The sequence below is a fragment of the Rhineura floridana genome, chromosome 3, assembly GCF_030035675.1.
Source record: "Rhineura floridana isolate rRhiFlo1 chromosome 3, rRhiFlo1.hap2, whole genome shotgun sequence".
Taxonomy (NCBI): Eukaryota; Metazoa; Chordata; class Lepidosauria; order Squamata; family Rhineuridae; genus Rhineura; species Rhineura floridana.
In genome coordinates, this window is record NC_084482.1 from 37,402,605 (window position 1) to 37,428,676 (window position 26,072).

General features: G+C 41.9%; 1 protein-coding gene across 1 annotated transcript in view; it reads left to right on the plus strand.

The window, feature by feature from the left end:
• The window catches only part of SCPEP1 (serine carboxypeptidase 1), a 34,419-nt gene extending 8,759 nt beyond the window's left edge, over positions 1 to 25,660 (plus strand). The window contains exons 3-14 of the mRNA XM_061615336.1: positions 6,287 to 6,432; positions 7,990 to 8,079; positions 8,943 to 9,098; positions 10,888 to 10,962; positions 11,524 to 11,596; positions 13,049 to 13,086; positions 14,188 to 14,316; positions 14,825 to 14,918; positions 17,314 to 17,427; positions 18,924 to 19,061; positions 22,343 to 22,506; positions 23,628 to 25,660. Of these exons, the coding sequence (XP_061471320.1) occupies positions 6,287 to 6,432; positions 7,990 to 8,079; positions 8,943 to 9,098; positions 10,888 to 10,962; positions 11,524 to 11,596; positions 13,049 to 13,086; positions 14,188 to 14,316; positions 14,825 to 14,918; positions 17,314 to 17,427; positions 18,924 to 19,061; positions 22,343 to 22,506; positions 23,628 to 23,693 (1,283 nt within the window). The 3' untranslated portion in view covers positions 23,694 to 25,660. The remainder of the gene's footprint in view (positions 1 to 6,286; positions 6,433 to 7,989; positions 8,080 to 8,942; positions 9,099 to 10,887; positions 10,963 to 11,523; positions 11,597 to 13,048; positions 13,087 to 14,187; positions 14,317 to 14,824; positions 14,919 to 17,313; positions 17,428 to 18,923; positions 19,062 to 22,342; positions 22,507 to 23,627) is intronic.
• The last annotated feature ends 412 nt before the right edge of the window (positions 25,661 to 26,072 follow it).

The following is a 26,072-nucleotide window of genomic DNA, read 5'->3' on the forward strand; positions in this document are numbered from 1 at the left end:
TGAGGTTTTTAACTTGATGTTCTTATATTTTCATGCTTTATAATTAATTATTATTGGGAGATCTGATACCTGACAGGAACGTAGGAAGCTGCCTTAGACTGAGTCAGACCATTGGTCCATCTAGCTAGGTATTGTCCACCTTGACTGAGAGTGACTGTCCAGGGATTTAACCAGGAGTCTTTCCCAGCCCTGCTTGCAGATGCTGGAAATTGAACCTGGGCCTTCTGCACATAAAGCGGATGCTCTAAAACTGAGCTACGGTCCTTGAGAGAGCAACAGCCCTAAAAAGCAGTATATGAATCTGTTAATAAACAATAATTGTGTGAAAGTTCGGTGTGTTTTCAGCACGTGGTCTTAATGTCTGCAAAGCTTCAATCTCGTGCATTCTTCATAGGAGTAAATCCCATAGGAGGAATTAACTTCTGACTAAAAATGCATAGAATCATGCACAGTGCACATCTTTTACACTCTGGGAATAGGGTTTCCTCCTCTTCTTTTTCCTGATGGGTTTTAACAATTAGCTGCGTAGCATGCAGAAATTCAACAGGGGAGTAGCTTCCCACTATAGAGATGCAGCAATTCCCAGTCCCTGTAGAATTTCTGCCAAAGGAGTTCTTAACAGCCAGGGGAGGGAAAGGTGGCACTACTTTCTGGGAGTAGCCCATTCATAACTATAGCTTTACACCTACAGATGGGCAGGGAAACAGCGCTCATCCAGAGCAGATGCATCAGCTTGCAGGACTGCTGTGGCATAAATTCCTGGAGTCCTATTGGTGGAATGCAATAAATAGAGATTTTCCTGGAAACCTACACAGCAGACAAAGACTCTTGCATAGGAGCTGATTTCTACACCCATGTTTATCAAGCTGTCGGTCGTGACTAGTATTGCCAGGCTGGAGATCTTTCCTGTTTGCTTAAACAGCTCCATAGCAGCCCACATGATGTGGTAGTGGCCTCTCCTCCTGACCTGTTCTATTGATGGGACAGCTCCCTCCTGCCTACCTGCTGCATCAAGCAGGCTGGGCTGCAGGATCGGGGAAGAGTGGAGCAGAAGGACTTAAAGAGATGGATATCAGGATTGTTGTCATCTGGTAGCCTGTGTCATAGGATGCCAACAGGAAGTTGCCAGTAATTTCACATAGGAGTCATAATAGTCTTGCAAACAGTCAAGGCTAGAGTGACAAGATGCAAAATTGGTTAGGGGTACAACCTTTCACAATTTTGCAGAAGAGGAGATTTTGGCAGCTTATTGTACAGGAGTGAGAATCACTGTGCCTGCTGAAGTTTCCATTTGTCCATGGCTGCTAAAGAAGCAGGAAGTCTGTATGGCCTTATCTAGTCACAGTGTTTGTTTACAAAATAAGGCCCACTTTGTGTTCCATGAAACTTAATTCCAGATAAGGATTTGTAGGAGTGGGACTGGGTCAAGCCATTCATCAGAACATGGTGGCAGAATTGACCTAACTCTTCTGATTGCAGGCGGGAAACTGCATTATTGAATGCTCCCCTGTCTGTTTGTCTTTAGTCCCTGCAAGTAGAAAATTAGCATAGCAGAGAAAGAACTAAACTAGAACATTTCTCTCTGAAGTGTTAGATATCTTCTTCCAGGGAGCTTATCAGGAGGAACATTCAAAACTGGTATGCCCAGGGTGCAGTCTGAAGTAATAAAGCCCCATTTGATCACCTCCCCATTCCAGCACCTCATTTCTGCTAGGCCATAATCACATCCTCTTACTTGCATCTCTTATGTTTTCAGAAGACAGAAATGAAGCTTAATCCATAGACTTAAAGAGATGGATATTAGGGTCGTTGCCATCTGGTAGTCTGTGTCATGGGATGTCATGGGTGTGTATGTTCAACTGAAATTGGTGGGTCTTATCTCAGTGTTCAGGATTCAGCTTCCTGGGATGTAGATAAAGCACTCTTTTTAATGCCTGTGAGTAATACTGCAAGGAGATAAAATCGACATGAGATGGTTAAGTACACAGCTCTGGGGTGAAGGCCACATCTCCCTTCACTGAAGGTTTGTGGATAACATATCATAGTCCTTTTCAAGGGTTTACAGAAGGAGCCACAGGCTGCTTTTGCCACCCCACTCTTCTGTCAGCAATGTTGATGAAATGTTTGGTATCAAGATTGGGGACTTGCTACAATTGTTCCCATTTATAAAAAAAGGACCTGCTAATGACCCGGCTAACTATAGACCGATCAGTCTGATAAACATAATCAGCAAACTGTATGCAGCTCATCTCCATATAAAATTAATTGAATGGCTCGAACAAAATAAGATATTAGCTATAGAACAAGCAGGATTTCGTACCAAACGATCAATTTTTGACCATATTTTGGTATTGCATCACTTAATTGACAAATATGCAGCTAGAAAAAATGGAATCCTTTATGCAGCTTTTATAGATCTAAAAGCTGCATTCGATTCCATATCTCGCCCCTGTCTCTGGTCGAAACTAAACTACCTCGACATGGATAGACGCCTCCTGGCTTTAATCCAGGGTCTCTATAGTAATACATCACTAAAAATAAGATGTAGTGCAAAGGGCCATTTATCTAAGCCAGTCCCAACATCTAAAGGCGTCAAACAGGGCTGTGTACTTGCTCCTGTTCTATTTAATATTTACATCAATGACATAGTACAACAGCTAGCATCTGTCCCTGCTCATTCTCCTATTCTAGCCAAGAAATCAAGGAACATTCTATTATATGCAGATGATGTAGCTCTACTTTCTCGAACCTCTGTCGGTCTAAAACGCCTTCTAAATAGCCTGGTAGATTATTGTTCTAGCGAGCTGTTAACAATAAATTATGAGAAATCCAAAATTACTGCCTTTACTTGTAAAAAGATAAACTATTGCTGGCAGATACAAGGCCATAAAATAGAACAAGTAAATTCATTTAAATACTTGGGATACGTATTCCAAGCGTCAGGTAGCTGCCAGTTCCACAATAAACTTGTGATTTTAAATGCGTGAAGAACGATGAAAACTTTGTTGGCGTTCTTCTTTTCCAAAGGTGGACAAGCTTTCTTACCAGCTACAAAAATTTTTAACTCCAAAGTAATACCTCAGCTGACCTTTGGTTCTCAAACGAATAAAAATCTGAAATTCAATGAATTTGAATCAATTCAAACTATTTTCTTGAGGTCAGTTACGGCAATTCCTTCATGTATCCCAAACAACATATTGAGACTGGAAGCTGGAGCATTACTAATTGAAACTAAGATCTGGCTTTCAAGAATTAACACCTGGTTAAAACTTACCTTTGACCCCATTGGACTTGCTCCTGACATCCTAAATGATAACTTCCAGTCGCCATGGGCGGATCTTGTAATTGAAAAATTATTAAAAATAGGTTTTTCCACCCAATATGTTCTTTCCCTGGGACATGATGCTGCCTTAGTAAATATCTGCCAGCGCTTGAAAGACTTAGATTTTCAACAACAGCTAGTCCTAGTAAAAAATCAAAGGCATAATGCCAAGTTCTTTATCCCAATGTCTTATTTAATGAATTTAGAAGTGCCAAAATATCGCAAAGCTTTTGCTTGGATTAGAATGAATACTCTCCCTTCAGCTGTTATGGACAGCAGATTCTCTAAAATCCCATATAAAGATAGGTTATGTCCCTGTGGGGAAAATGCCGTGGAAAATAACACACATGTCCTTTTCCATTGCACTCTATATAGGAATCTAAGGCACCATTTAATCACCCCTTTGTTGTCCGGTCTCCAGCATAAAAATGAACAATTTTGGCTAGAATATATCCTAAACGACACATCACCAAAGATAACCATACAACTAGCAAAATTTAGCTTTGTTGCACAAAAATTAAGAAATAATTTTATAAAAAATCTCCCAGACCAAGCTTAGTGGGATTTTAACTTGAAGACATAATGAATGACAAATTGTAACCTGTAGTAAATTTTAAAAAATTCTTGTTATATACTTACATAATACTTTTATCTATTTTATCTTTATTTACAATATATGTATATGTATAATCTACTAAACTTGTACCCAATATTATTGAACTATGTTGTTAAAATATGTTGTTTTATAATGTTTCTTTGCTGACCATATGGTCGTAATAAAAACTATCTATCATCTGTCTATCATCTGTCTATCATCTGTCTATCATCTGTCTATCATCTGTCTATCATCTGTCTATCTATCATCTGTCTATCATCTGTCTATCATCTGTCTATCTATCATCTATCATCTATCATCTATCATCTATCATCTATCATCTATCATCTATCATCTATCATCTATCATCTATCATCTATCATCTATCATCTATCATCTATCATCTATCATCTATCATCTATCATCTGTCTATCTATCTATCTATCTATCTATCTATCAAGCTGAGTTTACCACCCACCCAAGTGCTGATACTCACTGTCACAGAAACTAGTCTAAGATGAAACAATGTGTCTTCCTTGGCTATTCTTGAAATTAAAATTCATGTCGTGTGAATCAGTGGCTAAAGTCAAAGGGTAAAGGAAGGTGGCAACCCAAATGGTCTTTTTGCCTTTAAAACAAGGGCAGAGAACATTTTTCCTACAAAGGGCTGTTGACCCCCATGGGAAAATTCAGTCTGGGTGATCCAGAGAGCAAGAGGGCGGTGATGGCGTCCAGAGAGCTGGATGTCACTGAGGGATGCATGAAATGAGGCTGAGGGCCAGAGGTTTCCCACCCCAGCTTTAACAGCTGGATCTTTAGCTGGTTGGGAGATTTAGTGAGGGTGAGAGCTGTACCTGTTGAATTCTTGCCTGTTATGAAACTATTGCAGCATAAACCTTCTTTTGTGGCAGTTGTATCTTTCTTTTGCCATTAAGCTCACTGGGCAACGTTGGTGATGGCATTACTTCTGACCCTAATGTTACCCTCATAGGGCTGTTAAGAGGACAGAATGTAGTGGTGCCATTTATGGGAGTTGGGAGGAGAAGGGCAATTACCTTGGGTTGTATCCAGTGAAGTTGTCCCATTAGCACAAGGACTTGCACTTGTATTACAGAACTTCCTGTCCCCAAGCCCCCACCCCCATCTGCTCTGGAGGATTGGGGGAATCCCCAGAACAGATTTGAGGGGCACATGCGGGAGAGGGAATGGAAGCTCCATTGCCCAAGTGGAAGTCCCTGCATAAACTGGATGGCTTGTTGAGTAAATTCCCCCCCGTTCTCCATCCCAAATGGTTATTCTACAAGAGCACCAGTATCTCCAGCTAACTTGCTAGTGTTATACCTGAGAGACTACTATTGCTAGCAATATAATGAGCAGATGTATTAGATATGTACACTAAGAGACAAATCCCCCTGAGGTGGGGGTGGGGGTGAGAAGAGAGCTGTCCTGTGTTGAGAACCATAGTTATTACAAAGTATGTTATAAAAAATCACACCAAATACCCTTTTTGCAATTTAACTTTGAACATATCTAATAGTATTTCCGATCTCTATGTATGGATGTGAAAGTTGGACAGTGAAAAAAGTGGATAAGAGAAAAATCAACTCATTTGAAATGTGGTGCTGGAGGAGAGCTTTGCGCATACCATGGACCGCAAAAAAGACAAATACTTGTGTGTTAGAACAACTTAAACCAGAACTATCACTAGAAGCTAAAATGATGAAACTGAGGTTATCATACTTTGGACACATAATGAGAAGACATGATTGACTAGAAAAGACAATAATGCTGGGAAAAACAGAAGGGAGTAGAAAAGAGGAAGGCCAAACAAGAGATGGATTGATTCCATAAAGGAAGCCACAGACCTGACTTTACAAGATCTGAACAGGGTGGTTCATGACAGATGCTACTGGAGGTCGCTGATTCATAGGGTCACCATAAGTCATAATCGACTTGAAGGCGCATAACAACAAAACAAAAGAGTAGGCCTTTGGACCTCCAAAGAAACTATAACCTAAGCCCTTGTGGTTTATCTAAATTGCCTAAACAGCCTTTGCAAGGGTGTGTCCATTTCCCCCCAGCAGTGATCCAGAATGCAATTACTTCAATGTATTTGAATGGAACTGCATGATGTTGTTGACTCATTGTACAATGTTGTTGACTCATTGTACAAGTACAGTAGATACTTCTAAAGCAAATGCAGGATTGAAGCATTAGTGCTGAAGGAAGAGGTGGCTCTGCTGTGTGCGTGTGTATTAACTGGAAACAGGATGGACATTGCTCCTGGTATTGGAATCAAAAGGCTTCTGTCCATATTTACAATGGCAAATGCACACTCGACCTTTCTATAAACTATTTTTCCTTTTTAGGTTGGTATATAAAAGAACCAAAGGAACCAAAACAGGCATGGGGGTACGTCCCTGTCAGAAGCAACGCAAGCATGTTCTGGTGGCTGTACTATGCAGACAACCCTACACAGAATTTCACACAACTCCCTCTTATCATGTGGCTTCAAGTAAGTTGAGGAAGGATGTGGACTGTGATTTGTAGAAGGATTACACTATCTTCCTTTCACAGCAGTCTATCATAGGAGCCAGTGGTGCTTCTAAGAACTGAAATGTCGAATCTACAGCCATTTCTGGCCTTGAAGAACTGACCCCTAAATAGGGTTGCCAGGTTCGTGGCCTGAGACTGATCCTGTATCTTTAGGAGAAGAGAAAGTCAGCCAAGTGCTGGTGTTCTTGCAACGGTGTAATGACAAAAACCACAAGGTCGAATTCTCCCTCCCCCTGCACAACTTTTAAAGATACAGAAGACCTCTTGGAGGCCGGGCCTGGCAACCAAGAGGTCTTCTGTATCTTTAAAAGTTGTGCAGGGGGAAGGGAGAATTCCACCTTGTGGTCTTTCCCATTACAGTGTTGCAAGAACACCTGCACTTTGCTGACTTTCTCTTCTCCTAAAGATACAGGATCATTCTCAGGCCATGAACCTGGCAACCCTACCCCTAAACCTAGGACACGTTAAGTCTTGTAGGCTTTCATTTGTGAGGCAAAGGAGCTGTGCGCATGTACTTCAGCACTACAAACACGTTCTGGGCTTGAGCCTGTGCTCATTATTGGTCGGTTGCCAGTTCTGGATCCAGAAGGGACTACCTTTAGGGTTACCAACAGTACTCTTTTAAGAGCACATGTACTCTTTTTGAGATGGTGCAACAGCATACTCTTACTTATCACTTATCGAAGCCTAATGTTTTTTTTTTCATGACAAAATGATGGTAACCCTAACTACCTTCTTAAGAGCAGTATGCTACAATTCTGTGCACATTTACTTGGGAGTAAGCCCCATTGGACATAGTGGGACTTTTAAGCAAATGTACATTGGCCTATAAATGCATGTATATAGTTTTAGCTGGTCAACCAGGGGTGGAGGATTAGCAGCAAGTCGAGGTTAGGGAATGGTGAAGCAAAACCTAAAGGACAGTGATAAGTGAAGGGGGGAAAACATTCCACTGGCTTGATTTGGCTTTTTAAATGTTGGGTAGGGTTGTTGTCTCCTGGGGAGGGCTCTTGTGCGTTTAAGGAGACAGAATTTGGCTGGTGACACTTTTCCCATTACTGCATGTTCTCCTGCAGTGAAAAACTGCCCCTGTTGAAATGCTTATTATGTATCTGTTAAAGAGGCAGGCATCTTTTCAGAGAGAGAGAGAGAGAGAGAGAGATCAGCAGCTATATGTTAAGTAACTCTGCATGTAGAATAGCATATCAGAGGGATAGCCAACATGGTGCCCTCCAAATGTTGTTGGTCTCCAACTCCCATCAGCCTCAGACTACATGGCCAATGGTGAGGGATGATGTAGTCCAGTGACATCTGGAGAGCACCCTGTTGGCTATCCCTGGTTTAGCATATTGCTGTGACTGCCGAGGAAAGCCAATCCCTCTTCAGCCGTGGGAGAGACTGCATACCTCTATGACCGCCCACTTCAACGGGTTTTTGTGGAGACAAAGAAGGAAAAGGCTATAAAGTGTTTCCAATTTGTTTTTCCCACTTTCCTTCTATCTGTGTGGTTTCATAGGGCGGCCCAGGGGCTTCAGGCTGTGGATATGGAAACTTTGAAGAGATTGGCCCTTTAGATAGCGATCTAAAACCAAGAAGGACAACTTGGGTATGTGTCATGGCTTGTGACAAGAATATTTTTCCCCTTGTCGTCTAAGTAGTTAATAATGCTTACTCACGTAACTGAGATTAACTGGGGGAGGGGGGAGTGTTCCATGGAATTTAAGGTGAGTGGCTCTTCCAGATCATAATTCCTAAATGTTGCAATCGGTCGTACTATATTACAACATTTCTATCTTGGTTTCTGTGTTGCTTTGCCCATATCATAAGTGGGTGTTGGGATCTTTCCTGCATATTTTCATCTAGCAGCTCATATGTGCAACCAAAGTTGGCACTTTATTTATTTAACTGGCCCTGTTTCTTTTAAAGGACCCTGGAAAGCAGAAATGTAGCAGGTGAAGCTTTTTCACAACTCCTCTCAGCTCCAGGAAAAGCCTCGCTTGCTACATTTTTCTGTGTTAATGCTGGTGTTAAAAGTCATTTTAGATGTTACTTTTGTATATGTTTGCAAGATTAGTAACTCCCAAAGGTTTGTTCCTGGTTATACTCGTATTCAAAACTGCAACAAAAGCAAGTGTATATAAAGCATTTATTTTCTTTACACACACATATATTGATACACCACTTCTAAAGCTTAAAACAGTGCAGGTGAAAAACTGTTAGGAACAGTCTGCTTAGGAACCAGCAAAATTACGTTCTTTGTATAGCTCATCAAAACTCTGGAGAGTTTGATTCTGTCTGTTGCAAGCATCTGAGACTGAAGTGAAAGGGCAGTGTGAAAACCTCTTTACTGAATGCACAGTCGTTCTTTGCTCTGTTGTCGAGGCATCTCTTGTTCACACTACTGCTCATTGTGTCTGTGTGTTGCTGATGTGGTCAGAAGGTTTACTCTGCTTTCTTTTGGTGGTGCAGCTGCAGGCAGCGAGTGTGCTGTTTGTCGATAACCCTGTCGGCACTGGATACAGTTACGTAAATGACACCCTTGCATATGCCACAGATCTCTGCACAGTCACTTCGGACATGATGGTACTTCTCAGAGAATTCTTCAACTCAAGGACAGAATTCCAGGCAAGTGACAAGATAAAGTTAAGAGAACTTTCAATATTTGATAAGAGGTGCCATTGTTAGAACTAGTGTTGCAAATAGTCCACTGAATTGCCACACAAGCCCAGAATCGAGTATGCAGCATTTGTCATTCTCAGGTGAAGTGTACACTTTATAGGTCAAGTTTGTGGCACCTTTTTCTCCGCCCCCCACCAAAATGTTTGGTAAGTCAATGTTTCATGATGTTATTGGCTGTATTCAAATGTTGCAATAAATTATGGTTTATTGTGATGGGAAGAAGCTTAAACAAACCATAGATTCATGCTCTTTTCCTTGTCAAGTGTGGCCTCATGGTGGTATTTGGAAGTTTTCACTTCCATTTTTGATTTGTCACATTTTAGTGTTCTTCTGAGGTCCACTCAGTCTTCCATCCATCCGTAGTCTGTAAAATGAGTACCCGGCATACGCTGGGGGGTAAAGAAAGGCCGGGGAAGGAACTGGCAATCCCACCCCATACATACGGTCTGCCTAGTAAAACGTCGCAAGTCGTCACCCTAAGAGTCGGAAACAACTCGCACTATAAGTACGGGGACACCTTTACCTTTTTAGTGTTCTTCCAAACCCTAAACTGTACTTAATCCTAACAATGGGCAAGCCATCTTTTAACCGTGGTTTAAAGATGGCCTGTTGCAACAAACCATAGGATTAATCACTATTTAGTGTTTAGACAGAATGCTAAACTATGATGAATTTTTAAAAAGCAATTGACAACCTCTTATTTTGTGGTTGCACTGGACAGGGTGAGGAATAGGAGCAGCATGTGAGCTCAAGACTTGCCTAGGCTCATTCCTGTCTCACTAAACCATAGTTTATTGTGATGTCTGAATGCAGCCATTATGTTCAGAGATTCCCCAACTCTGCAGGTGGCAGCCAGTGAAGTAGAGAAGTGTTCCCACCTTAGAATCTCAACTTTGATTTTGTGTTTTTAAAATTTGTAGCCCTAATGGCTGTCCAGAAAAGCTTAAAGGTCTCCAAAGCCAATATAAAGGACTGAGTAGGTTTTCACAGGGATCAGAGAGTGAGACTTTGTTTCCTGCTCCTTCACACCTATTGACCCATATCCTGCTCTCCTCTTCCTTAGCTAAAACCAGTGTGATGTAATGGTTAGGGTGTTTTGAAGAAGACAGAGGAATTCAAATCCCTGCTCATCTTATTTGGTAACTTTAAGCTGAGAATGACTGGTCCCATCATACCTCACTGGCCCGTTGTGAGGATAAAATGGAGAATCAGGCGACCTGAGCTCCTTGAGGAAAGGCCAGATAAAATAATGATTTGGTTCTTGTTTTTAAGAAGTTAAAACCAAAATGTGTAAAATCTTATGGAAATTAATTTAGTTTGTAAGATCGTTTATTTTTGGAGGATGTTTTAATGTTGTCCCTTGCCCACATCTTTGGAAACAGGGTGGGAGAGAAATGTGAAAGACCAAATCACTTTTTTCAGGAGTGGCTAATCTGTGGCCCTCTGATTGTTGCTGGTCTACAAGTCCCATCATCCCTGACTGCTGGTTATGCTGGCTGGGGCTGACAGGAGTTGTTATTGTTCGACAACATATGGTGACTAGCCTGTGGCCTCTTTGCCCTTAAAGTTGCTAAAGAAAGTAAGGACATAATTAAACATTTCTGGTGTGTTTAGGGTGGGTAGTGGGGGGAGGAAGAAGGTGAAGGTTTCCTTTTTGTGAGCTTGGAGAGGGGAAGCAGGTGAATAAAGCTTATTGCTCGAAGCCTTAACTACTTTCATGTGCTTTCTCTCGTAGACAATCCCTTTCTACATCTTTTCAGAATCTTATGGAGGCAAAATGGCTGCTGCCATTGCCTTGGAGCTTCATAAGGTAAAGCAAATCCTTTCCTGCTAAAGCAGTGGTGGCAAACCTGTGGCCTTCCAGATGTTGCTGGACTACCGTCCTATCATTTCTGGCCATTAGCCATGCTGTCTGTGGCTGATGGGAGTTGGAGTTCCAGGATCATCTGGAGGGCCACTGTGAGAACAGGATGCTGAACTAAATGGGCCATTGGTTTGATCCAGCAGGACTCTTCTTATGTTCTTACATTCACCACCCACTTCTGTGCTAAAGAGAATGGATTCTTCCTTGGCAATATGCCTCTTCTCGTGGGTGCTAGCTAATAAGCATCCAGCACAGCCACAACACAATTGCCATTGGTTAAGGAATCTGCTTTTCCTCGTTTCAGCCTGAAACAACATTAAAAAAAACCCTGCAGATCCCATTTTTTTGTTTCTCCAAAGGTTGCCTCAGGAGAGAGAAAATGTACGTGAGTTCTTGAAGGCAGTGAACGTGCTGTCAAATTGTCCTTGCTACGCTTAAAATGTTATGTATACTTGGTACTAGTGCAGATCTCACTTTACATAAGCTCTCTTTGACTTTTTTTTAAAGGCTATTGAAGCTAGGACCATAAAGTGCAATTTTCTTGGCGTAGCCCTTGGTGATTCATGGATTTCTCCGCTAGGTATGTTAATGGGAGTCTTGAAAATATCTCTCCTGCCATCCCAATAATAGGATGGTTGGTGTATGTGTGTGTGTATAGATACAGATATATATTTCTTGCCCCATATTTCACAAAGATTTTTTTTCCCCTTCCCAGAAAAAAGGTTTGTGTTTCAGGTGCGAATGTTTGGATACTCTAAAATACTTCTCTTGGATATTTCAAAATGAGAGAGTCATCAAATGAGAGAGTCTTGATACCCTTTTAATTAAGGGTTAGGCAAATAATGAGTTGCTTAAGTCTTAGGCAGTTAATGACCGAAACCTTCCTTCCCTTTTTCTGCTGAACAAGAAGTGTAGTCCTACAACAAAATGTTGCATTATATCCCTGGTGGCATGTGGGCTGATAAAATAAAAGACAGCATCAAAGATGAGAGACTCTGCCTTAACCTGGGTCTGGCTTCATGTGCAATTTTATTTTTTAAAGCATCATGTACAACCAGTTTGCACGAAACTGAGCACTTGATTTGGCATGGGAGAAGGGGGTAATTTAACCTTTACTACCACTTGAGAGGAATAGGAGATTTTTGATTTCTAACCTGTAGTACTGACAGTGGACTACATTACAAGGCTGCTGTAAACTATTATTTCTCAGCACAGCCCTCCCATCTGCAATAAAACAGGAAATTACAATGAAGCATTGTCATATACTGCTCCTTCAGTCCAATCAACAATGAGGGGATAAAAGCAATAGATAACACTGCAGGGATGTTGTAAGTTACTCTCTCCCAACTACAGATACTTGCAACATCTGAAGAGCCCTGCTGGATCAGACCAAAAGCCCATATAGTTCAGCACCCAGTTCTCACAGTGGCCAACCAGAGCATAGATTTGTCAAACTACACATGACGTTATTTGTGGTTATTTCTTTTTACTTTTTTAAAGCATGCTTAATGTTAAACTGGACAGTTTTATTTTGAAGAACAAGTGGCTGGGGTCCTTGATGTGGGACAAACTCCTGTTTACTGCAGATAGCATCTTAGGGGACAAATAGTAGCTAGGGAGGGGATGATTTTCAGTAGGCCCTCTGGATGCTTCTTCATAATAAAAGTATCCCCTTAAAATGTGAATAATATAATGATAGATTGGTCTTGACTCAGCCCCCATTAGGCTTCTGAGATTTCACCAGGCCCTATCCATAAGTTTGTTTCTCAGTCATAAGAAGTAGAACCCCTCCTTTTTCTTTTCTTTTTTTGAAGCTAACTTTCTTAGGATACTGAATTTATTTTGTATAAGATCTAATTTCATTGCAAAATTATAGATAACTCCTAGCCTTGTAGCAAATCAGCTGTGTTCTTGCAGAGCACCCATCCACTTTAAATAGTGCATCTGCAGGAAAAGTTCATCATAGAATAATCTGGTTGTAAAGAAAGTCTATTGCATCATGAAAACTCTTGATTTTTTTTTTATCCTCTAGATTCTGTGATTTCCTGGGGACCTTATCTTTATAGTACTGTAAGTATTTAATCAGTGAATGCTATTTGCAATTTGTGTTTGACTTTTTCATGAGAATGGTCAGATCAGTTGCCACCCTGGACTCCTGCCAGGAGGAAGGGCGGGATATAAATAAATAAATAAATCAAAGGTCCATCTAGTCCAGGACTCTTGTATTCCCAAAGGCAGAGAACTAAATGTTCCTGGGAAGCTTAAAAACCATCCCCCTCTTGTTTTGGCTATGATCCTGTCAGATCCTAGGATGGCCATCACCATGAAAAAGGATCTAGACTTGCATAAAATTTGCATGTGCTATTTATTTATTACATTTATATCCCACCTTTCCTCCAAGGAGCTCAAGGTGGTGCATATGGTTCTCCCTCTCCATTTTATCCTCACAACAACCCTGTGAAGTAGGTTAGGCTGAGAGGCTGTAACTGGCCCAAGGTCACCCAGCAAGCTTTATGGCAGAGTGGGGATTTGGACCCTGGTCTCCCAGGTCCTAGTCCAGTACTCTGACCACTATACCACGCTGGCTCTCAATTTATATGTGGAGATGCTAATTTAGAAATTTTTTATTTGTTACATTTGTATCCCACTTTTCCTCCAAGGAGCTCAAGGTGGTGTACATGGTTTTCCCCCTCCCCATTTTATCCTCACAACAACCCTGAAAAGTAGGTTAGGCTGAGAGGCAGTGACAGGCCCAAGGTCAACCAGTGAGCTTCATGGCTGGGCATGGATTTGAATCCAGGTCTCCCAGGTCCTAGTCCGACACTTGAACCCTACGCTACAGTGACAATCATTTAAACAGAAATGCAGTGCATCTCATCATAGTGGATAAGACTGACCCGATGTGTGCCTGTCTGCTCTCCAAGTGCAAAAAGTTGATAGGCAGCTTCAAAGTCTCTGCCATTCCTCTTTGTAATTTTTGATCTTTAAGCAGTCCCTGGACTACACAGCCTTCAGACAGAGGACACCTTCAGACAGAGGACTGTCCTCTGGCAGCCTTTCAAATAGAGGACTGTAAAGTAGGGCACATGACCTCTCTAGCCATAAGCTCGAGACATGACGTTTGCCTTATTATTGGTGGGGTTTTCTTCTCCTTCATGTTTTGCACTGCAGTCTTACCTTGATGATAAAGGGTTAAAAGAAGTGACTACAGCTGCCAAAAAGATCCTGGATGCTATGCACAAAAGGGAATTCAAACTGGCCACGTTGCTTTGGAGTAAGGCAGAAGACATCATAGAAGAGGTAAGCTGGCTGCTCCATATGGAGCTTGGGTGAATAGATAAGCAGTTTGAATTTTTTTTTAAATAGGCAATGCTTTATTGTGGCGTGATAGCAAATAATGTGCCATTTTATATGAGGGTGCATGTATTTCCTATCCTTCCCAAAAGAGCTCTAATCCAAACCACGGCTTAGCTCAGTGTAGTGCAGCAGCAGAACGACAGAAAAGGAGCAAAGCAGCTGCAACCTCCTCTCCCAGAGTCTGCACACTCACGCTGAGCCATGGTTTGGATTAGTGTGGCATGTAAATGGGGAGATCATCCAAGGAGTTGTCATTTAGTAGGAATGCCAAGAAAGACTCCTCTCTGTTGGAGGTCCTTAGTGCAGTCACTGCTGGTGTTACCAGAACTATGGGGTAGGGGGGTGGGGTAGGAAAACCCCAAGCAGTACAAAGCTGAGGTATAGCAATGCCTTCTGGTGAGATATTCTTATTCTCACTCTCCCCACTGTATTCTCCGTTTTGTTTCTCTAGAACACGAATGGTGTGAATTTCTATAACATTCTGACTCGGCATACTTCTTCAGTGACGGCTCTTGCATCCGTTGCAAGCGAAACAGTCCCTTTCTGTAAGTTTAAAGGGAGCCCTGTGGGAAACACCCTCTTAGGGTTTTTTGAGGGTGGTGGTCTGGTGTCAGAATTTCTTCATAGTGGGAACTTTGGGGGAGTTAGATTTAGAAGGTCAAGGACATAGCTATTTGACTGATGTTTAACAGGTTTAGCAGTTCTTTCGTTCTTGCAAATAACTTTGGGAACTGCAGTTTGCGAGACAGGATAAGCGGTCTGTGATGGAATTTTCAGCGCACTTGCCAATCTACATTTCCCAGGATGCTTTTGGGGGAAGTTGAATTGGTGCACCAGATGTAACGTTGTAGTGTAGATAGTCACATGTAGATTAAGTTCAGACATAACACTAAACCAAAAAGTATGGTTTGTTTGTGGGTGCATATAGGTTGAGCTCTGCCACTTCACTCTTCCCTTAGTTGAGTGGAGATACAATCCATGGAGTGGCTGGCTTGACATTATGTCCAAATCAGTTCTCATGGTTTGTTTCTCTCCAAACGAACCATGATCTTAAGCCAAAGTTTGTTCTTGACCTCCTGATCATGATTTGTTTTGAGAGAAACAAACTATATACACTGGTTTGGACATAACCAGCCCATGGTTTGCTGCATGGTTTATTTCTCCCTTAACAAAGGGAGGAGAAAAGCAGGAGGATTCACCTGGTGCACAATATGGTTAAAAAAGCCATAATTTTTTACTTAGCATTATGTCTCAATGCAGCCATACTTAAGGTCCAACATGGCATTTCCTGATGGTAGTATTTGTGGTAGGAATAGCTGATAGCATTTGCATTCTGTTGACAGGAAAATGAAATAAATGTAGTTGATAATAATGTAATTATCTCACACATTCATTCAATCTGTTTGGTAAATATTCTGATCATCTGGAATAAGATAATTAAAAAACTTGAACCAACTTCCATTTGTAATCATGTGCAAGTTTTCAGGCTAAATAGACAGAATAACAGGGTAGTTATAGTTAATTCTCCTGTTTGGTTTTCTAGGGATAATAAAATACTATTTAGAATTCATACAGAACAGTCTACAAGCAGTTACACAGAACACTTAAGGTTGAATGTTCAATAAGATTTTTTGAAAGCAAGGGTTAAGAAAATATTTCTGGTTGATAATGTGGCATTAAACCCTTGTTTGTTTCAGTTTTATAATAATGGGAAAAGTTTTTGCAAATGAAATAACTGAAGTAACCCAAAAGTGAAGTAACCCAAAAGATTTTGGGTTTCACAAAGGCATGCTGGGACAGGAACTCCTTTTGGATATCCTAATAGTTGGCTGGATTTCTCACTAACTGGAAACAATTGTGGAGCTGCATGTCACTATTGGTTCACTTGCCACGATGACCTACTTATTTATTGAGGCACAGGAAGGTGAGACTTGGTCAACAGGGCAAGACTTGACCAGTCAGTCAAGTCTTGTTGAAGTAGCAGATGTGGTTGAGGACAGATGCTGAACTGAGGTGTTGCCTGCCTTAGGTGAAAGTGGAATGGGAAAAGGAGCTGGTGGGAGAGAGCCTTACAAGGAACAATAGTAAGAAGGGGATGTTTATTCCTCGCTGTCCCTGCTGGTTCACTTTCAGGCCTCACCTGGGGGAAAGCAGATATGGTAGAGAGGGGGCAGGCCAATATGGTGGGCAAAGGAAATGGTTATAGACCCCCACCTGCTGGTTGCCTCCTGAAAATTTCATCCTACCTTCATGTTTGATGGTAGCCATGGGATTTGGGAATTTCCATGGCATGTTTCCAATGTAGCCCTAAGTAAGTGTCCTGTCAGTGCAAGGATTCCCACTTGCACAACATGACTCCTCTCTCCCACTCTGTGTGCATCCTGTGCATTTCCTGAATCTGCTCTGGAGGGATGGGGGAACCCCCAGAACAGTTTTAGAGGGAACGTGGGGGGAGGAAGTGTCATTACACAAGCAGGAATCCTTGTGCTGACGGGACCTTTACTTAGCACTGCACTGGATACAAGCCCATGTTTTCTCAACAAGGCCTTGTTTGTGGCCTTAGAAGTTACACTGGGTCATATGACTAGATAGGTCATATAACCAGGGAGAGGGAATGTTCTCCCCAGAGAGCTTTCCCTGGTGCTGAATTGTATGACTTGATTCCAAGTTAAACCCTTTTTATTTGCCTTTTAGCTTTTAGTTTTGATTCTGCTACAGCTCATATAATGTTTTATTGCCGTCTCATAATTTTTTGTTCTGCTATTGTAGTTTGTTCTTCTTTGTTTTTAGGTTTTGGTCTGTTGGTTGGAAGTTGCCCTGCAGTTCTTGAACTGAAGGGTGGGGCATTAGCCTTCTTCAATAAAATGTGTCATCTTTCCAGATAAACTGTCTAATGCAGTCCCCGATAAAAGCATTTCTCTTTTTCTCCCCCCCCTTAAGTAAAACTCTTCCAGCGTCATGTAAAACATCAAAGTAAAGACAAACTGAGTGACTTGATGAATGGGTCCATCAGAAAGAAGCTGAAGATAATTCCAGACCATGTCAAATGGGGAGGTATGTAGTATCTTCTGGATTAAATCAAAAGATTTACTAGTAACGTAGACTGTATTTTGTATAATGATCTCATTATTGGAGTAGGAGCATAGTTCTATTTGCACAGCAAAATGAGAGGCAAAAATGAGGGGGTTGGTTGCTTTGATAGGGCATTTCCCAGTCTTTTTCTCTGTACCTCTTCCATTTTTTTATCTGGAGTCTTGAGTTACCTTCCACAAACAGAAGGGCTTGTGATCCAATAGAGGAACCCACTGGTGGAAAGGGATAGGCTAATTTTGTCAATTTCTCACCTGCCCCTGTTCTGGAAGGTTCCCAGCAGAACTGGGGAAGCACAGGGGGAATTGGTGCAAGTTGTTTCATCTTTCTGCTGGTGGAAGTGTCCCATAAGCAAAAGGAAACTCGGGATCCAAGCTTTTGAGTATTAGGCCATACATATCCTCACTATTCATTTAAGGCATTACTATAACATTGTAAGAGAGCCAGTGTGGTGTAGTGATTAAGGTGTTGGACACCTGGAAGACCAGGTTTTGAATCCCCACACCGCCACAAAGCTCACTGTGTGACCTTGGGCCAGTCACTGCCTCTTAGCCTCAGAGGAAGGCAATGGTAAACCCCGTCTGAATACCGCGTACCATGAAAACCCTATTCATAGGGTTGCCATAAGTCGGGATCAACTTGAAGGTAGTCCATTTCCATTTCCATAACATTTTAAACAGTCATGGCTTCTCCCAAAGAATCCTTGGAACTGTAGTTTCTTATGAGTACTGACGGGTTAGGAGACCCCCACTTCCCTCACAGAGCTACAATTCCCAGAGTGCCCTGGGAAGAGGGATTGATTCTTAAACCACTCTGGAAACTAGCTCTATGAGGGGATTGGGGGTCTCTTAGCAGCACCCTTCACAAACTACAGTTCCCAGGAGTCTTTGGATGAAGCATGACTGTTAAAGTGGTATTATAGTGCTTTCTGTGTACGGTGCAGATGTGGCCTAAATTACATTTACATTCTTTTGTGATACCAGTTGTGGACCTCAGTAGTCGGTCTTGTCTTGGTCAGTTTTTTTTTTTTAAGGAAAGCATGTGGAAGTATTGTTTTCTGAAGCATATCCTTCTCAAATGCTTATGCAGTTTAATAAGAGGTAAACATCTACGTGAGGACTATAAAACGTTCACTTTGATACAATATAGATTCTTCTTCATCCAAATTCATTATTAGAGTAGGTGCACAGTTCTAGGTGCACAGAAAAATGAGGGGCAATCAAGATTCTTCTTTTTAGAGGCTTTTTTAAAAAAGAGTGCATGACACTAGATGTTCTGACTCAGTATGATTTGCTGCTAAAGAAGAGGGAAACCTTTTCTATTTTGGAGGAGGAATCAGTTCATTCAGGGCCTGGAGCAATGAACTGTAAAGGTATAGTGCTTATATTCCAGATGGTCATAAATGATCAAGTATACCTTACCTTACCCCGCCTCTTAACATTTTTACCATCACACTCCAGGCCAGTCCCAAGATGTGTTCATGAATATGGCTGAAGACTTCATGAAGCATGCAATAGATATTGTCGATGACTTGCTGGAAGCCAACATCAGTGTTACTGTCTACAATGGGCAGTTGGATCTCATAGTTTGTACCATAGGTAAGGATATTTTCTTAGAGTGGGGAGTAGGTGTCAGGGGTCGATGGAAAGGATGACAACATTGGGAAGATGTAGCTACTTTGAAATTACATCTGTATGCCACAGTGATGATTCTATGCTGTGTGCACATTGCATATTGGAATACTTGAGGAGGAAATAAAATATTCCTGGAAGTCTTGTCACTGTGCCATATTTGATGTAGGTTGGAAGCTCATTGGAAACCAGGATTGACCTTGTCTAACTGTCAAGATGGTTTAATGCATTTAAAGAGCAATCCTAACTGGGGCCAAGGAGGCATGAAATGGCAGATTCTCCACCACATCCTGCTGGCCAGGGCAGACTGCCACAGCACACGGGTCCAGATCACACAATTATCAGGAAATGGATTGGCTTTAGATCTAGTGGATCTATAGCCAACCTTACTCCACTCCTACAACACCCCGGTTTAGGGCCATACAGTGTCTACTCCCAACAGGAGCATCTATGCCACTGCCCTTTCAGTAGGCAGAGGAGGGACTGCATGGCAGTGGAGACCTCTGCTGGCAGATCCCAACTGAGGGACATCTTTACAGCATCCATACACAGTGTCCAGCAGCATGGATTGGGGATTAGGATTCATCTTTGTGCAAGGTTATTTACTACCGTGCATTTATCAGGTTTTCACCCATATCCTTAAGAAGGACAGTTGTTCTTCAGTTCTGGAATATTCTTGATTTCCTTGCAAAACATTTAAAGATGAAAAATGCATTTAGTTTGTGGAGTTGCCATCTATGTTGGATTATGCTTGTGGCAGCAAAGGCTCTAACGCCAGTTGGCTGAGCAGGTGTAATGGCACAGAATGTTCATGAACATTCTGATGGCTCAGGAAACAATGCTGCTGACTACAGAATATTCATTGTCCAATTTCTGTGAGGAAAAGTAAAGTTGACAGTTTGGTTTGCATTGCAGTTTTGAACAAGCCCTAGGGACAGGAAGAGGACAGGAAAGCTGAACTGTATGAGCCAGGGAAGAGAAGGGATTGACAGCAGAACAGAAAGAAATGAGTGAAATAGGCAGTGGATTTAGGAAAGGTTATCGGGAAGAAAAGGTGACCTCAGAGTCAGAAAATTGAGGAAAGGATGTGGAAGGAAAAATATCTCTGTGTTTGTCTGTTTGTGTGTGTAAGGGTAGACAGGAATGCTGGGAAGTCTTGCTAGAAGACGGGATAGGGAGATATAAGAGCTATATTAATAACTATATTAACAGACAACTGCTTGCCTGGCAAGTACATGTCACCTTTTCTTTTTACACATGTCTGAGTGTTTGTGTCTTGAGGGAGGGCATAACCTGTTCCCAACCACTACATGAGAGCCAGAGTAGCTTCCTAAGCAGCCCAAATACTTGTTCTGCCCTATTCTGACTTCACCAGTCATTACTCACATTTTCAAATGTATATTCATCACCATAAGGGCTAGAAACTTATACCCTGCTTCCCTCCACTTGCAACTGTGCTATCAGTACAGGTTCACTTAAGCCACGATAGCACACAGTGTTGGGAAGCCATTCAGGCTGTATTCTTATAGTGTGTGATGTGTTGTTGATAATGGGCACAACTTTCAGGGCCTGTTTGATCAGAAGACTGTATGATCAATGCATTGAGGACATAGATTGACTCAACGATGAAAGTTCAGGCTGCTGCAGTCATGTATTAAAGCCTGCCGAACACTTAGATTAGAACCAGGTTGTCTTGTTTTGGGCTAAAATATACAAAACTTATATTCAAATATCCACATCTATATTGTATAGCATTGTTTCTGGAGAGCTGACCCGGAACAAGGTCCCTAAATAGGGAAGTATTTAAGGTGCAAACAAATTCCAGTTCAGAGGTGAATCCACAGCAGGCAATTAAAATCATTTCGAAGCTGTCTCCATAGGTGATACTAACAATTATCAGAAAAGACAGGGTGGAGATGAGAGGCTGTGACCTTAAAGTCACATGCGTATTCTCTGTGTGTATCAATTGCTTAGATATGTCTTAAATGACTCAGTGGTTGTGTAAAGTCCTTAGGCAATTGAAACTTACATTTTTAATATCTTTGAAATATCTCTTCTACTTGTCAGTGAAGTCATTCCATTTCACTTTTCCTCTTCTTTGTTCCACTTGGTTTCACCCAATGTTTTGATTGGGATTCAGTGCCAAGTGATAGCGTTTCATGCATGAGTGTTCTTCCCTCTCCTCCAGGCCAGCCCCAAAGAGGAGATTTAGTTTTACCCTTATGTCCAAACACTAAACTGTGGCTGATATTTACAATTCTGGTTTGTTTTCTGAACTATAGTTAAGACTAGCCACAGTTGTTCAGACACATCTGCCTTGTCTGGGCACTCATATCTCTGCTTGCTAAGGCAAAACATGAATGAGCCTTGTTCCCACGTGTGTAGCTCTGTCTCTCCTCCCTTTGCAGCTCACCTGAATGCAGTGCAAACACCACAATTAATCATTGCTTTCAGAACTCACCAGGATCTTAAACCAAGGTTTTATGTCGATTCAAATTCCTGTTACAAACCTAGAGATCGTAGTTTCCAGATTTTAGCATGTGTTTTTAAATTGTTTTAAATTTTAAAAATTGTGTTTTAAATTGTTTTTAAAAGATGTGTTTTAAATTTGTATGTTTGTTTTTTAATGTTTTTAGTTACTGTAAACCGCCCAGAGAGCTTTGGCTATGGGGAGGTATATAAGTACAATCAATCAATCAATCAATAAATCAATCAATAAACAAACAAACAGAAGTTTTTCACGAAGGATAAGGCTATCAATAGCTGCTAGCCATCATGGCTATGTAGTACCCTTCAGGACCAGAGGTGATACGCCTTTGTATATCAGCTGCTGGAAATCACAAGTGGAGAGAGTGCTGTTGCATTCAGGTTTTGTTTGCAGGCTTCACTAGATGGGCCTTTGGCCTCATCCTGCAGGGCTGATCTTTTGTTCTTTTATATTGATAATGTTCTTTTATATTGATTATTACAGGCCTGAGGAAATTGGCACTGTAGGGTGTTCTAAAATAGATGGCAAAACCAAACAAGGACTCTTCAGAATTGGGGTGTGAGTGTGTGTATAGGGGGAATAATATGATGTATAAAGAAATCTGCAGATGTAATTATCTTCTAATCCTGATTCAAACTCTCTCCTCTCCCCCTTCATTGTACACGGAAGTGTGATGTCTGGCAAAACTAGGTTCCAGTCTCTTGCACGAGCATTTTCTTTGATAGGATTAGCTCTCTCTCTCTCTCTGTTATATGTTCAGGCCAAGAAGCGTGGCTCCGGAAATTGAAATGGCCCAAGATGAAACAGTTCAGTGCACAAAAATGGAAGCCTTTATATGTAGGCTCAGCATCCACAGAGACGGCAGCTTTCCATAAGTCCTACGATAACTTAGACTTTTTCTGGATTCTAAAGGCTGGGCACATGGTAAGTTAGCTAACTTGTATGCCTTCGAAGGGGCAGGGGGAGGTTAAAAACTAGAATATAAATGAAGGTTTGATTGCCTTCAATTGAATGCTCCTGTTGCAGTCTTTTAAAGCAGTTATGTTAATGACAGTAACAGTATATGATTTTGGAGGTAATTATGTGCAACAGTTCAAAGAGCAAAGATGTAGCACAGCATGGAGAATCTCCACGTATGATTCACTGCCACATGCTGTAGCCATTAGAGAAAAAGAAAAGAATTCTAATAGCCGCCCTAATATTGCACAGAAGGAGGAACATGGAATAAGTGAGATGAAACCTTTTATTGGTTTAGCTAGTTTTATTTTAAAAAAATATTAGAAGCTTTCAAGTTGCAAAGCATTCAAGAGAAAGAGAGATGGAAATATATTTATTATAGGACCAGGCTAACTGTTGTAATAATTCCATAAAAAGGCCGTCAAATGGGGTTGGGGACTTCTTATTAGAGCCAAGGCTCGGCTTTTTCTTGTACCTGCCCTGGGTAGGCCTAACGTAAGAACTGCAAAGGACAAAGCAGAAAGTTAAACTAAACTAAAGCAACTGCTGTGCTCCTAAGGGGCCCTGTCAGAATTACTAAACACTTATCCTTGGGGAATGTTCCAAAATTCCCAACTGCCAACAAGAAACATATCTCATGATATAGCAATGGTTCTTGAAGTGCTGCTTCTTACAACATGGAAGTGGAAGGGTAGGGCAGGTATGATGACAATTGGATAATCTGTTAGAGACGGCAGGCTCCAATAAGCACAGACCTTTCATTAGACCACAATGATAGGATAAGACTGCACTGGGCTGTGTTTCTTTAACTCTTTGACTGTTGCAAACCCGGGATCTAAAAATGCTAAAGTTTGCTGGGTTGTACTTGAAATTATTGGACCTCAGATTTCTGTTGCTGTTTTCCACCCACCCCAAAAAATACTGTGTGTGGGAGAAACGGCTTACACTGGCATCTCTAGCTCACCGTCTGCAAATGGCAATAAGTCCTGCTTTGAGCAATAGTATATCTGTTTCCCCTCCTTTCTTTTGTAAATGGCTATCTGTGAAATCCTCTGCAGCCGCTTATATTGTGCTGCTCTTGTTAACAGGTACCAGCTGACCAAGGTGATATGGCGCTGAAAATGGTGAGGATGGTGACACACCAAAGCCACTAAGAGGGTTGGGGCCAGCTGGCTTGGCTTCCCTATACAAGCACATCACACTGTTGGAATTTTCTCATTGCACACTGAACTTGCTGGAGGAACGGTTGCTCTTCTTCAGAGCCCTTGCGTCTGTCTGCTGTGTGATTCACTATGCAAGGCATTTTTAAGGAGATCCTTTTTACCCTTACATAAAGCTATGGCTGTCTGCCCCTGCACTGACCAATAATTTGCTGAAGACCTGCTCTCTGCAGTTGCACCCCTTAAATGGAAAGAGCTTTTGATCAAATTATATTTAGGCATAATTCTTGAGCCCTGGGCCTTGAGGCAGAAACAGTGGCTATATTAGACAACTCTCTGAAACACCACTGTTTGCTCTAAATTATTAAGAGCAATCCTGGATGTAGAAAATACAAGTCAAGGCTACCAAATGTACTACTCAGAGCAGCATTGTTCCCAGCCTTGTGTGGGCTGAGCAGTTGGTAGAGCCCTTAGACAAATGGCCCTGTATTGCAGGAGTACATTGAAGTGAACCGGCTGGTAAAATGTATGGGATAGACAGGAACAGTTTATTAGATGTAATTTTAAGATTATTTTATATACACTCTCAGAAAGGCATTGTTAATGCATGCTCAGACAACAGACTGTCTTGGGCTTCTCGAGAGCACACTCCCAAAGAGACCATGCTTCCTTTTACAACCTCTGGTAGCTTGATGTAAAGCAAGGGTGGGCAACCTCAGGTCTGGGGGCTGTATCCGGTCCCCAAAACCCTTCCCTAGGCCACACCCCTCACTGCCCTCACTTCACGCTCTCCACAAGTGTTTTTGCTTGGCTAGAATGTGTCCTGGAACTCTGGTAATGCCTCTGGCTTGCTTGCATGGGGAATAGTGGGGTGGTGAAAGTAGCTTACTGTACAAAGGTAAAATTTATATTAGCTGCTGCACCCACTTTTGCCTCGGGCTCCACCGCTGGCTCATAGCCCTTAGCCTGAAAAGGGTTCCCCACCCTGTTCTAAAAACATGTGCTTGAACCTACCACCACGGCCTCACTGTATTTAGTGGGATTTCCTTCCTGAAAAGTATATTTAGAACTGTGAGCTTAGGTCAGAACTGTCTGTGCAGTGTAGGGGAGACACAGTTTAATGCGCAAATGGTGCTTTCCCCCTGGCTTCAGATAAGAGCCCAGCTAGAGAGACATTGACATGCCAGTGGGGGGGACGGGGACCACAGTGATAGAAGCAGCGCACAGAAGGCTCAGCATCCCAGTCTCTTACTTTTGATGGGATTGAGGCTATAATCTTGATCAGAAGACCCGCAGGGATTGAGGATGAGGGGGAGAAAAACTTTGCTTAACCTTTTCACTGCCACCCAGTTTTTCCCCTTGGATTTACCCAGCGGAGGCAACCTGGGTGGAAATGTGCTGGGTTTTTGAACACATTACAATGCTGTTAATGCTTTTCTTTTCATATGTATTCATTCCTGTGCTTCCAAGTTCTGTATTAAAATTGGGCAGCCAGCAGTTAGGGCAGCTGCTACCTTAATGAGTACTGCCAGACTTGTTTCATTTTCGCTGTTTACAATCCCATTGTGAATGAATCGAGGCCCTCAGCTGGGAGCTCCGAGACGTGTATGTGGATCTCTTTAAAAGGAGCAGGCACACCCCCCCCCCAGGAGCTCCACAAAATGAGACGGAAAGATGAAGGAAACTGTCTTGCTGGGTGATGCTAAGAGAGGACAAGTCTAGAACTCTTGCTCAGTGTTATCCTCTCTTGGCTCTACCATCCCACCCCCCTTCTGCTCTAGTTCAGAACTTGATGCAGCAAAGTTCAAACTGCAATACATCTCTTGAACAACTGCACTTTTCAGGTAGAGCACTGTGTTCTATTTAAATCTGCTAGATGTTGGAAATGAAAACTGGGTTGCTTCCTGATTTAATGCATGTCTTTCTAATGACTGAATAATAATAAAACCCTGGGAATCCAACCACATTTGCACGAGGTAAATGAAATCTGCATGCAGCGCTTTTTAAAAAAAGAGGCTTAAAGCCAACTATATGGTTTCAATGAATATTGTTTTTAGAAATGCCCAATCCGCTCTTCTGCATATACATTTCACATGCATATTAACACTTAGATGTCAATTTTTTTTTAACTAAACAGAGCTGCTGTCTTTCCCTGGCTGCCTGTTGTGGTGGCCTAGGCCTTGTGTGAACCCTGGCTCTGCCATTTCTCTGGGCTTGGGATAGAAACCTAGCAACCTATCTGCCTTGGGGAACCTGTAGCACTCCAGATGTTGGACTCCCATCATACCCAGCCAACATGGCTAATGGCGAGGGATGATGGGACTTGTAGTCCAACAATATCATTCTGAAGGGGCACAGCTGCCCTACCTCTAT